Here is a 13313-nt window from a genome sequence, read left to right as displayed (position 1 = left end):
GTTCCTCATTTTATACATAGCAAGTGAACACATAAAGTATTATCAGTTATTCCGGACATACAGTTGATTTATACAATCTTGTAGATAAAAACAGCAAATATTGATTGGGGTACATAAAATCCAATGTGCACCAACCGATGCTTTATAACTTAACTCAAAAATATATACACTATGGTTGCCATCAGGCATAATAACATCAAATACAAGGTATTTAGGCAAAGTTAAAGTTCTGTATTTCACTATAGTTGAGCCTTGTATGTGATGTTAACTAACTCGAAAATGTTTGCAGGACATGTGTAGACAAACAAGATCAAAATTTAACTCTGTGGTACTTCTTCATTGGGAATTTGTATCTTAACATTCTCTACACAAAGTTAAGGTTTTGACGGTATCAGCTGGCTTCAGTGATTTACGCGTAAACTGGAATAAACTGTCGCTCTCAAATATTTCCTAACTCTTGAATGTGTTTTATGCACACATACTCGCATTTCACGAATTAAATTTAATTTATTGCTTCAGATGTTCGTGTGTTTTACGAAGTTAGTGAAACTTTCCTCGGAAATACATCAACCAAAATTGCAAAATATCAAATTAAGTTGTCTTTTGCAAAAATTCTTTTAGCAGCACGCTAACTCGTTCCTCAGTTAAACGCTTGTTACCTTCTGAGACCAGCAACGAGTCTGCAAAGTCAAATGAGAAAGTTAGGCAAGACATAAGTATAGGCAATGAAGTCAGTCCTCTACCAGCGTTTAACGTATCTATAGCTACCAACGTTTAAAAGATAACTTATGTAGTAGACACAAAACGCTTATTGTTTGTGTTCTGCTACACAGCATAGTCATGATAACCTATATATGATAATGAACAATAATAACGCTCGTTTACTTTGTCATTGAAGCAGCGTTAGGCTGAGAGGGATAGTCGCTCCACGCTTTAACCTTCACATACACGCTTATTGTGTCAAACCTACAGAACAAAGAGAATGGAGATAATTGTCTGGTGAAAACTGAACTGTTATTGCTTTCTCACTCTAAAATGTTAAACTTGAAAAGCGAATTCTGTCAAAGTTAGAAATGTCCTTACTTGGTAAAATCCAGGTCTTGGCAATTTGTTCCTGACACCATTTCGTTTGGATCCAAACTGCACACAAGACCGTCGTTCCTGGGAACTGTTACGACGTAGGATGCATAAGGGCTTTTACATGGCTTGGTGCCGAAAAACTCGTCAGAATTTTCACAGAATCTATGCTCCTAACGCAAAACTATTTGTCATTATTGAAACAACAATAGCGGAAATTCTGAAAATTGATATTAAAACTTGCCGGTTTCAAGAATTCAGCGGTCAATGCTGGGTCCTGCACGGACGCAACGGGACTGCTTAAGTCGAAAGACATCACGTGACCACCGTCAACGTTTTCTGGCGTTTGTTCAAGAAGCACAACTTCTTTCGAACCATCAGCAAGCGGCGTTAAGAAGTTTGAATCGCCCATGTGCGCAACTTTTACGTAAATCCTGTACAAACATTCAAGAAACTATTTGCACATAGCGTAATATATAATACGAAATAGCTTGACAAAATATTCTGTGCCTAATATCCGTCTTAATTTAGTTGAAAAGAAAGGGCGTACTGCCGTAAAATCCAAGACCTTCACCAATAAAGCATCCAATTAATTATTACTGACTTTGTTGGAACGGTTGCAGGTTGATCTTGACCACTCAGTTCAACGTAATACGAGATCAATCGTCCGTTATAGCAATCCTCACAACCTCCAATAGCGACATTGTTTGGATCAACTTCCAGTTGTATTGTGAACTGGCCATCAGTTTGCAGTGTTTCGATTACCTCTGGGTAGGTGTTCTGCAAGTTGGTATGTAAAGAGTAAATCTAATCTTGCGAATGAATACAGATAAATCTTTTCTTCTTGTCAAACTCATTATCGTTACGTCAATGTTCTTTTCAGTAAAAATATCACTTTATAGAATTATTTAACTCAACTGATAATCCTATCGTTTAAAGAAAAACGGAAAACGGTCGGATGCAAAGAAGTTTTTTTAACTGACCTTACCCGTGGATGAAGTTCATAAGTAATTTTAGATTTAGTCTATTTAACTTCAATTTCGTTTTTGATTTACATTGTCAAATTTCCAATGCGCTGTGTAAGTGTGAGAAGCAGGTCCGGCTGATGACGAAACGAGGTTGAGGAAAACACCCCTCTGATCTTCAAGCTCTTGTCGAATTAGCTGGAGCTGAAACATGCCCTCTAGTGACCCTAGATTTGACGTCATCACCTACACATTTCATATAAAAAAGTCGAAGTAAGTAAATCGGAAGCATGTCTTAATATAAAAAAATTAATAGATGGTTACGACATGATTGCAAGGGTTATATAGTTACGATAAGAAAGAAATTGTGTTTTATGATTGTATTGTTTAAGACGCTTTTTACCCTGAAATAATCGTATACGTTGATATGCATTGACAAGAAAAACGTGTTGAAAGCTGCAGTAGAAATGTAAATATTACGTCAGTACACGCATACCTTGTCGCTGAAAAAGTTGCTGTACTTGTCCAAAGCATTAAAATTCCACAGACAGGAAAACTGGTAAGCCTTCGACAATTCATACAACGAACGCATGATGATGTTTTCTTGCTCTTGGTACAGGCTGCAAGAAGAAAAAGTCACGTGTTATCACCGAAGTGCAAATAAAAATAAAAGTACAAACGCGACAAGCTCTTAGAAGCTTGCTTTTCAAAGCGATATAATTCAAATATACATTTAGCATTCAGGCCGGGTATTTATAAAACAAGTATTCTTGTTATTTTGCGTCTAATTTAAACATCGGTTTATTTTTAAGCAATGTGGTAAAAATTAATTAGCAAATTGTTTATTAGGTATAATTAGTTACTTAAAGAGCAAGTCGGTAAACGATAGTTTCACGTTCATCGCTATGCTGTCCTGAGCTGAGTTCACAGCCTCGTCAACTGTAACCTGAGTTTCAGCCAACAGTGCCCGATTATACAAAATCGACTGCAACAAAAATTGCCCATTAATTTAATCCGAATTCAATCAAAATTTATACCATGTGCGGATTAAAATATTTTCCAGCAACCATTTCAACAAAATTGAAATTACTAAAACAAATTTACTTGAAATTTTGTTTTCGCCGCTATATAATTGACTAATCTTGAGGTAATATTTATTTTAAAACAAGAGTTTTACCTTCAGTTGAACATCTATGTTCATTATACGATCAATGAGAGCGATACGCAAAGCGGCATCGCGGTAGAAATCATTGATAACTCTTTCCAAATTTTTGGCCTAAAACAAGAAAGAGACACAAAATTTATCGTCAAATACTATCGATCCTCCATTGTTAACTACAATGGATTGACTACGTACGTTACTGAACTAAATGTAAATACTGTGCTTTAGCGACATTTGATAAGAAGTGGTTTCAACTATTTTTATGCTGGTGTAATATAGCAGTAGTGCTAAGCTTGCTAAATTGGGTCAAATGAGCAAAAGAAATCTATAATAGTTTTTTTTAATTTTTACTGAACCTACTTATACAGTAGTGAGTTTGGTTGAAGATCCGGTCTTCTTAGACAAAAGTATATATTTTTATAATTACACCTATAGCTGACATATTGCTTTCATTGTTTATTAAGTCAAAGTAATATGAAAACTTAAGGAAAGTGTACAACGTTATTAACCCACCAAGTCACTGTCGGGGTTGTCAAACAAGCACTCCAATTCCTTTGTCAGCATTTCCTTGTTCTTTGCCAAGTCACTATACATGATGATCGGGACAGCAGACGCATCCATTGTGGAAAAGTCAAGTTCTTCGGGATCAGTCTTTTCATATTCGTAACCGAAGTCGAGTCTGTTTTAACATTACGTCATCATACAATACACGATGCCAAAGTTTCACTTCGAACGTCAATGCATTTGGATCAAGCGACGGACAACTTAGATACCTTTCTTGCAAAGTAGCAGAAGCTTCTTTGATGGTGGGTGCATCGCAGTCGGGTCGACCAAACAAGGTATTAACGACCTACAAATGACCAAAGGTGTCATAGCATATTAAAGTAGATAATACATTACTACAGAATATGTTTAAAAGAGATCTCCAAATCCAATTATAAAACCTAAAACAAAAATGTACCATCATAGCACCGCTGAATGCGTCCTGTGGATTCAAAGTAACTAGACCCTCAACAAAACCAGCAATTCCGCCAATAAGGCTGGATACTCCACTTATCATTTCTTGGACCTACACAGGAAAAAGTGATAAAATTTTGCATCGTTTTAATCAGAGCTTTCACCTCAGAAAAGTTTTCTTGCCTGATCTTGAATGATGACCAACGGCACAAGAACGTTGATCTGCAGCATCTCGCTCTTCATTCCTCTTTCAAGCTGCCGGAGAGATTTCGAATAGAGTTTCTTTGCACTCTCCAGTTCGACTTCGTTGTTTGCCAGCTCTCGATCGGCATTGGTTATCGCAAGAGTAATTACGGATTGCATGGTTTCGCTCACCATGGCAATGTCTTGTACCTATACATCACATGATAAGTATCTGACACAACTAGACAACTGCAACGTATTTTTTGGGCCACGTATATACAGACAATTCCACTAAACAAAAGATACCATCGCAAAAGTCTACAAGTGTTGAAAATTCCAATGTTTTATAATAAATTTAACAGATTGATTTGGCTTTGGATAGAATTTAAACAATATTCAAGAAAATTCCAATATTATCATAATATAAAAAGACTTTTGATTATTCCAGCTTGGTGGGTCAAGGTGGGAACCATATTCTGCTAAAAGAAAACCTCATTCATGACAGAGTTGTAAGTATCCTCAAAAAGTTTTCCAGCGTCCAGTAAGCTTGCTGTCCTGGCGTCCAGGTAACTCCAATCAAGATCAGGGGCATACTGCTCGGTGTGACCGTAGTAATTGAAACCTTCCTTGATCATACTCATTCGCAAAGAGACCTATGGGTTGAAAAACACAATTGAAACTGTTAAAACCAATTTATTTTTACTTTAAGATAAAGACAATGCTTACTTCTTGGTGAATTGCCGACTCTTCATCGGTTATGGAAAGAAGAAAGGTAAACACATCCAAAGCTTCATCGTTGTCGTTTCGTTGGAACAAAGACTCCCCGTGACGGCGAATGAGGTCTTGAAGTTCAACGTCAGCTTCAAACCATGATTTTACGCTTTGAACTTGACGCATGGTAGGTGATTCGACTGCACCTAAGGCTCCCTGTCAAATAAAAACACAACTTTAGCTAAGTTTTGTATTTCTGGCAGATTATCTTTCAGGAAACAGTGATTATTACCATTGAAGGCGGTGGGTATTGGACAAATCCATCCATACCCGGTTGTCCAGAAAGACCAGGGTCGCCACGGTCACTGCCACAGCTCGAGTCGGTGGTGCATTCGGGCCAGCATATAATTATGATACACATGAGCCATGCGCGGCACAAACGACCACATCCACCGGTTCCACCATACCTAAGCAAGCCAAAATGTTTCACACCCTATTAACCATAATTCATTACCATATTTTTCGTCATTACAGTTGTATTAACTACAGTACAAGTCTTCCATTTCTTAATTTCTCAAAACAAAATAGGAAAAAATTAAAATTAATCTCAATTTGTAAAGTCAGTGGTTCAATGTGAAATAGTCTGCTTTCGGAGGTTTTTTTCGTAAAGCGATAGAAAGTTGTTTGAAAAACTACCACATGTAAGATTTTTCAAAAAACACCACCACATTCGTATTATGTGCTTATCTAACAAACTTATCTTAAACGCTGTTTCAAGTATGGCTCCGCATCTTACCCTCCTCTTCCTCCGTAACCATGCTCCGTCGGATTTCCTCCTGTTCCTGAACGCTGTTCAAGGCTGAGGTAACCGGAAAGATTTTCAGTGTACAGAGTTAATGAGCTCGCTTTGCCACCAGCTCCAGAGGAACCGCTTTTTCGCGCGTCAAAGCCGTTGCCACCGTTCGGTCCCGCATAACCTATTACGTGTACAAATATTTTTATATCGAGAAAAGTTGCATTTCCAACCAAAAATTAAACTGCTAACGTGTAGCATCTTTTAATAGTATCAATATTGAATTAAGACCTGCTTGACTGATAGAAATTAGAATGCTCCTACCAAACAAACAACGCTCAAAGGCAATTAACGGTTGCAAAACTATTCGACAAAACTACACTTCAAGGTTGTTACCTTTGTAATGTTTTTCTCCAAAGAGGTCACCACAACCCTTATCACATGACTGTGAATTCGTAAGTGCGGCCGTTTCCCAAGTGTTGTCTTGCCCTTGCGTACCATCGCCACCTGATTCACCTTTGATACCATCCGAACCCTGCAAAACAAAAATGTATTTTACCCACTTTATAACCTGAGTGTAATGGTTCAACATAAACCAATTTCCAATGGATACCTGAGATATGATGTTAATGTTCCCTTCAATATCGTGCAGGTATATCTCAACCTGCGGACTGGAGATACCAGATTTACCGTCTGCGCCGTCTTTCATTTCTTCTGCTTTGCCGAGATGGGTGCAAGTTGTACCATCAAGGGTTTGGCAGACAGCAGGTGCCTATATCAAATTGAATAACAAACAAAAATTAAAGTTAGTTTTAGACAGGATTAATTAACATAATTATTTAATTATACTGTACATCGATTTGTAAAAATGTTGAAAATTTGCCTTTGATTTTAGGGTTTTTAAGCTATGTGAACTGAGATCACTTAGCCAAACTGCATCATTGTCCGTCACTAAAATTACCTGCAAGGTAAGCAAACCCCCATTTGACACAAGTTTCCTTGCGTAGATTTTTAACTTTTTAAGACCTTGGAAATTTATACTTTCGTCAATGTAAACGCTATCACCGCGCAGAACCAACTCGAGCGTTGATCTACCTGCAGTTGTTTGGCTGACGGGAAATCTCCTGTCAATGGAAAAACTAGAAGTTAGTTTCTGGCATTTAGATGTCGGTTCAACGCTGTGGGTTATGTAGATTTAAGCATTTATTGTTAACTATTCTTGAACAGGACGCGCATTCATGTGGGTGTGCGCGTTGTTTTGAGAAACCGAAATTTTTATATTTCTCCTAAGTTCGCTCAAAATTCTGCAACTACAGCCTGGGTGTGTGTGTGTGTGTGTACATTGAGCAACGCACAGATTAATACCCCGTAATAATAAACTTAAGATTTTTAAAATCCACAAACCCCTGCGCATTCTCGATCAGCATTTGACGTGCTGTGCTGAAGTGGATTTCTCTTCCGATAATGTCGAAAACGTCAGCCGATGTTTCTGTCAACGCTGGCGTGAAAACCCAGACCGGACTGGGGATCTCGTAGCTGGTAACGACGGGACTGGTTCCAAATACGTTTGAAGTTTCTAATGTTAGTTTAGTCGTTTTATTTATTTTATATACAGTACTATGTTTCTGGAATAGATAAATGCACATATAGATAGGCGTAGGCCTATATGTCCTCAAAAATATATAGGTCTTAAGATATTATGAATCACATTTTCAATACAATTTGGAAACGTTACAAAAACTTTGAGCAAATACCGTAAGATGAAACAGGCATTTCCAACGCATTCCAATATATAGTAATGCTTTGACTCCAGCCGTTAGTTGAGTCGATTCTTCTGACTGTGTACTCGAAACCACTGACGTCAACGCTGTCAGCTGTAACCGTGAACCTGGACCGAAGTAATAGATCCCATTGTTGAATTGCTTCTTAGCGCAGTTATTGTTTGTAATATCGTTTGTGCAACTCACGTGTCTGGATAGTCTGGATTGCCTCTTGCCCATGCATTGACTTGAGGTGGAACGTCATATGGTGAAGTGAAGACAATACGTGAAGACATCGTCGCACTTTCGGAAGAACCGATCTCAGAACTAAATACTGTTTATACAAAAGTGTTTTTCGGAATATTATGTTTTAAAACAATCGCAGAAACAATGCTTGAGAAATTAAAAAAACTCGTAGATCAATTCATACTAGGAGCGTGACCTACAATTTCCCAAATTTTTGGGCAAATATTAAGATACTGTAATAGATCACCGTAAAGGCGTAAAGGATTCAGTGCAGACACAAACATCCAAGAATATAATATTCGCAACACGAGAAGTAAAAACAAGGTACCACGAGCAGTTTATTTACATAAAGTTCTTATGTTTCAGAGAAATAACTCGGCTGCCTACAGTTGGTTAGTTTCTCACGTTACGCTCGCTCAAAAGAGGATTACGTCAGTCGGGGGATGGTTAAACAAAAAAAATGCCATTTTAATTCTAATTATTCACACGACCTAGTTGTTTTGACGTGACAATAACTAATTGAACAAAGATGGATATCGTTACAGGACATATGTAAATGCTTCATCCTTAGTTATTTAGAAGCTATCGGGGCATTGGTAAAACAAAGTTCAAATACGAAATACAGTCACCTTCATCCTCAACTTGAGCATTCCAATTCAGATTCGGTGATCCATCCCAACCAGCTGCTACGTCATAACGAGTAATAGTGACGTCAAACCCAGTCAAGTCTGTGTTGGTAACCTTCACAACAAATAAGCTACTTTTAATTATTGACAATATAATTTAATCGAGAATCATACGCAACCTTTAGTACTGCATATCACAGATTGTGTAAATTGTACAGCCATTTTTTTTATAAGAAATTATACACTGGAGCTTGGAATAATTTGGCCTTTTGTTTTCGACTTTTGGCACAAATACAGTATCATGGTAAAGTTTTCATTTTCATTTTAAAGTTTTCATTTTCATTTCAGCTCAGCCACCAATTAAATAACAATTCCTAAGTCAAGAAATGATCAGTTATGAATTATTTAATCGTAATTATTTTGTTGCGATCGCATTTCACATCTTTCACTCATTCGATAAATTTCGCTTTCGAGCTTTTTCGGCCCAATTTTTTTTTCGATGTACATTTCAACTAATGCTCAAAAGTAGGTACAGGCTGTAAAGTTTCGAAACCTTATAAAAATTTAGGAAAAAATATCATCGAACGTGCAGTATGTGTGTAAAAGTTTACCTGAGTGCGAAACTGTCCACTTTCTACGACACCATTGCGAACCCAAGTAAAAACGGTCGGAATTTCAGCGAAAGCAGAAGGGAATGTTTTAAAATCAACGTGAAGATTTATCGTTGATGTTTCCGAGGTGCCCACCGATACGGAACCAGATTGTTCTAGCAATTCATTAATGTTCGAACAACTTTACTTCAGCTTTACAAATCATATTCGTAAACATTTCTTTATAAAAAAATCGGTGGAATCACTTAGTTTTAGCGCAAATATTTGTAAACTTACTATTCCACAAACTAACTTAAATCTACAGATAATTTAGCAGTTTCAAAGTTGATATAAGGTACCATTAAAATATAGCAACGAAAATCAATTTCAAACCTGTTGCGGCTTTGACGCTAGCAATCAGAACCTGTAAGACCAGAAAGAAAACCAAGTAATGCGTTGCAGCCATCTCGTTTGTTCTGCATTGAAAGCTTCACAAATACATTATTTTATTCCGGTTTCGTGAGAAGCAATAAAGGTGTGACAGATGCCGATGAAGACGTTGCTAAGTTTATCTTTGCTGACTTTGCGAAGTTGTTTTCTGATAGTTATTGCTAGCAATTCTGCTTAGTGACATAATTTAAACGTTTTGCGTCATCATAAAGAGTTCTCGTTGAACTGAGAGTCATCCATTTCGGCAGGTGCAGATATTGACATGGAGCCGAATAACAAACAAGTACAACTGTACATCTGTGGATTAAGCTATACAACTTTTTGATAAGATGTGTATGTATAATGTACTTCGTCACTTTTCTACGCGCAAGGAGCATCTACAAACACATAAATTTGCTATAAAGTTTTTTATAATTTCCGTATAAACTTATATATAACCTGTAATTGCAAAACCAATAGATTGTCGGTCTAGTGAAATAATTTTTGAAAAGTTTCCTTTGTGTTTTCACGTGATGCTGCGGTGACTAGTTTTTGCGCATTCGTTAAACCATACAATTGCAAATTAGTTAGTGAGTGCACATCATCAGACAGAAAAAATTGTTATTGACAATTAACCAAATTGTCGGCTCGGTTGTGGAGTGGTTAAAAGCGCCTTATGGCTCCTGAAATGCGAACGGAATAAGTTCAAAATAGCCTGAATAATTTCATCAAAGCAATAAGTTATCGCATCTTTATATTCTTAAACCATAATTACGTTGTTGGTATTTTTGTCTTGTTCTATTTGGTCTTTTGCCAATATTTTTGTTGTTGTTTCAATGTTGATCTTATTTCTTTGATGAAATTAATACTGGCGCCCAAACGACGCATACTACTGCATTGCAAGGTTGGTTTGAACGTCAAGATTACAGATAGCAAAAACAATTCCAACGCAGTAGTAAAATAGACCTATATAAAGAGCACAGCTTTTGTGAGTTACAACACAAATACATAACTTTGTAATAATTATAATCAATTAAATTATTAACCTATCGTATCAGATCTGCACTAGAATTTTGTTGAAATTGTTGCCGATACTCGATATACCTGCTGGAAGCGATTTTAAGGTACCATACTTGGTTGGTTAAATGCTTGGATAATGTAAATAGTAGCTTACGCCGAACATTATTAGGTATTTGACACACTTCCGGCATTCGTTCTTCAGGCTTGGAAAGCATATTTAACCAGAACAAGCGCCACGATTGAGAGCCTAATGATACAAATAGCACGTTGTTTTTATAGGTTGTGTGCAATGATGCGTGAGCACTTCAGCATTGCCGCAGGTTACAGCAACAAGGTTTAACGGTTTGCATTTTGAGCGAGAGGAAAAAGGACTTATTCCGGTTACAGCTAAATCACAGAGATAACCTTCAATTGGATTACATTGAGTTATTTGAGACATTTTGAAACAGCTACAACTACCAAGCTTTGAGTTAGATTCTTATGAAAATTCCAAACAATCAGAAAAATGTCGGTTGAAAAGAAAGCTTTGTACTTTGCTTACGGAAGTAACATGTCGTCGAAATGGTTGCTGAGATCTTCACCTACTGCCATCGCTAAAGCGACAGGTGAAGTCAAAGACAAGAAACTAGTTTATGTGGCCCACAAAGAGCAGTGGCAAGGGGCGACTGCCAGCCTTTTTCCTCAAGTAGGCGAAACAGTGTCTGGAACTGTATGGGAATTACCTGAAAAAGATTTGATCGCATTGGGTGCTGTGGAAACCGAAACATACATAAAGCAACATTCCACAGTTCATACCAAAGATGGGCCCATGCTTTGCGCGTACTTCTTTCGACGGAATACAAGTGAAAGCGACATTGGTCTTCCGTCGCCTCAATACGTTCAAGTTATCATCGAAGGTGCTGTAGAACAAGCACTGCCGGAAGCTTATATTGCAAAATTACGTGCTACAGCCAACAATGGAAACAAGACCATAACTGATACCATGACAGCCGCTATGCGCTAGTGTAGCTGAATATTATTCTTGAATATGTGTCAGGGTTTTACTACAAAACAATAATATATAATTAATTAAACTTAACTATAAAATGTATCTGATGTGAAAAACGAGTGATAAATTGCCCACGGAGCGTTACATGTGTAAGCACTAAGCAGGTAGATTCATAGAGACTAAACCAGGGGTGACGAACCTATTCGATGACGCGGGCCACTTTGTCAGTTACGGCTGAGCAAGCGGGCCGCACAATTTTTTTAACATTTTGCATAATAATTAGCATTCAAGCACAACTGCTTCATTTGGCAGATTTTTAGCTGCTCCCGCGGCCGCAAAAAATACATCGATTGAGTGCAGCAATCTATTGAAGACATACTGCTGCGACTCAATTAGTCAATTGTGCTATCAGCTTTTGATATCGCATTGCGCAAAGATTAGAAACAGGTGAAAGAAAGTTCAATACTGCTGGTCTCACCGGACGCTTCGTTCAAGACTGCTGGTCTCCCGGACGCAAAATTTAACCCTAAATTCCGGACATGTCCGGAATTTTCCGGACGGTATGGCAACCCTAATTCCTATAAGTCCTATATGCCTTGCATGTATGGGCGTTTGTCAAATCGTTTGGTGGGCCGCACAAAATTGTTTGGCGGGCCGCATGCGGCCCGCGAGCCGCAGGTTCGTCACCTCTGGACTAAACGAAGAACGCAATTTTTGCGTGATGGTATGTTTTTGGTATTTATCCTCGGACTGAAGAAGGTTTTTGGACGGTCTAAGTTCGGCGATGATCTTTGGGCATTGCCCGAATTGGTCACTGTTTACCAGGACCACTGACTACAAGCGAGTGGTGTCAATGCCTTATCCACAGGACTGGGTCCTCTAAAGACATTACGACAACGTAGCGCAGTGGTGTAGCCAGAAAAAAAATTGGGGGGGGGGGCGCATGGCCCCTTTCGCCTCGCCCCCTGGCTACGCCTATGACGTAGCGTCGCCGTATCTCGTTCGAATCGCAAATTTGCTAGTCAGATGATCGATACCGTTACATTACCAAGCCGAAAACAGGCTGTTAACTTTGTCAGTTTAGCACCCGATGTGTTTCGATTAAAATTTGCCAATCAACGAAGTCAACATAAAAATGGCAACATTAAGATTATACTTAGTATGAAAGACAGACAAGGGTTACTTTAGCCTACTTCATTTCGGCTTTAAACTACACCCATCTCGTTTAAGGGCCCTTTAAGAGGTACTGTACTGTGTTGGTTTGTTTTACTGTATTAGAGTGAAATTACTAAAAATGTGATTAATCGAAATATTCCGCTTTGAGCATCCCTTCCTGTTTGCTTAGATTATTATTTCAGGAAACCCCAACAAAAACACATATCTCAAACTCCTGCAATATCTCGCTAAACAAAATACTAGAATTTTAGGCCAAACAATCACATTTTATCATTTTTCAAGCGCACTTTAGCCGAACTTATGAATGTGAGTATGTAACCTGGAAGAACACAACAGTTGCTTCATGCTAGGGCAATTCCCAGGCTGAAAAACAACTGGTCAGCCTGGCCTCTGATTGGTCTAACAATTTTTTTAAAAGCATGACGTAGAACGTTCAACAGTTTCATGCTATATTGAACCCCGGATGGGTCCAAAACAGCTTTCTGGTTTTCTATCCAACACATCATTCAAAAAGCACATGGTAAAACATTAACACTGCAAGGTTTACCAATGGCAAAGACAATACTTGTACCGTTTGTTGGTTTTAGCATAATTCTTGCCACGTATTGCATTAAATGTATTACGTACATA

At 38.0% G+C, this 13313-nt stretch overlaps 2 protein-coding genes across 2 annotated transcripts; one reads left to right on the top strand and one right to left on the bottom strand.

Annotated features, from left to right (window-relative positions):
• Nucleotides 1-487: 487 nt before the first annotated feature.
• On the bottom strand, nt 488-9849 carry LOC143461922 (uncharacterized). Its single transcript, XM_076959866.1, has 26 exons — nt 9464-9849; nt 9092-9246; nt 8484-8595; nt 7816-7942; nt 7603-7736; nt 7253-7424; nt 6810-6972; nt 6462-6620; nt 6245-6383; nt 5852-6032; nt 5348-5522; nt 5071-5271; nt 4836-4997; nt 4345-4554; nt 4166-4273; nt 3978-4054; nt 3718-3883; nt 3220-3318; nt 2906-3027; nt 2539-2662; nt 2133-2288; nt 1682-1857; nt 1322-1511; nt 1084-1250; nt 886-966; nt 488-680 (listed from the first exon to the last, which is right to left on the bottom strand). The coding sequence occupies exons 1-26, from the start codon at nt 9534-9536 to the stop codon at nt 656-658; spliced, it is 3654 nt and encodes a 1217-aa protein (XP_076815981.1). The 5' UTR covers nt 9537-9849; the 3' UTR covers nt 488-655.
• A 1013-nt stretch (nt 9850-10862) lies between these two features.
• On the top strand, nt 10863-11609 carry LOC143461924 (gamma-glutamylcyclotransferase-like). The gene has a single exon (XM_076959869.1). It carries the CDS (start codon nt 11025-11027, stop codon nt 11520-11522), a length of 498 nt encoding a protein of 165 aa, XP_076815984.1. The 5' UTR covers nt 10863-11024; the 3' UTR covers nt 11523-11609.
• Nucleotides 11610-13313: the final 1704 nt, after the last annotated feature.

Source organism: Clavelina lepadiformis, chromosome 6 (assembly GCF_947623445.1).
Source record: "Clavelina lepadiformis chromosome 6, kaClaLepa1.1, whole genome shotgun sequence".
Lineage (NCBI taxonomy): Eukaryota > Metazoa > Chordata > Ascidiacea > Aplousobranchia > Clavelinidae > Clavelina > Clavelina lepadiformis.
The sequence above is the reverse complement of the archived record's forward strand: the minus strand, read 5'-3'. Positions and strand labels throughout refer to the sequence as shown.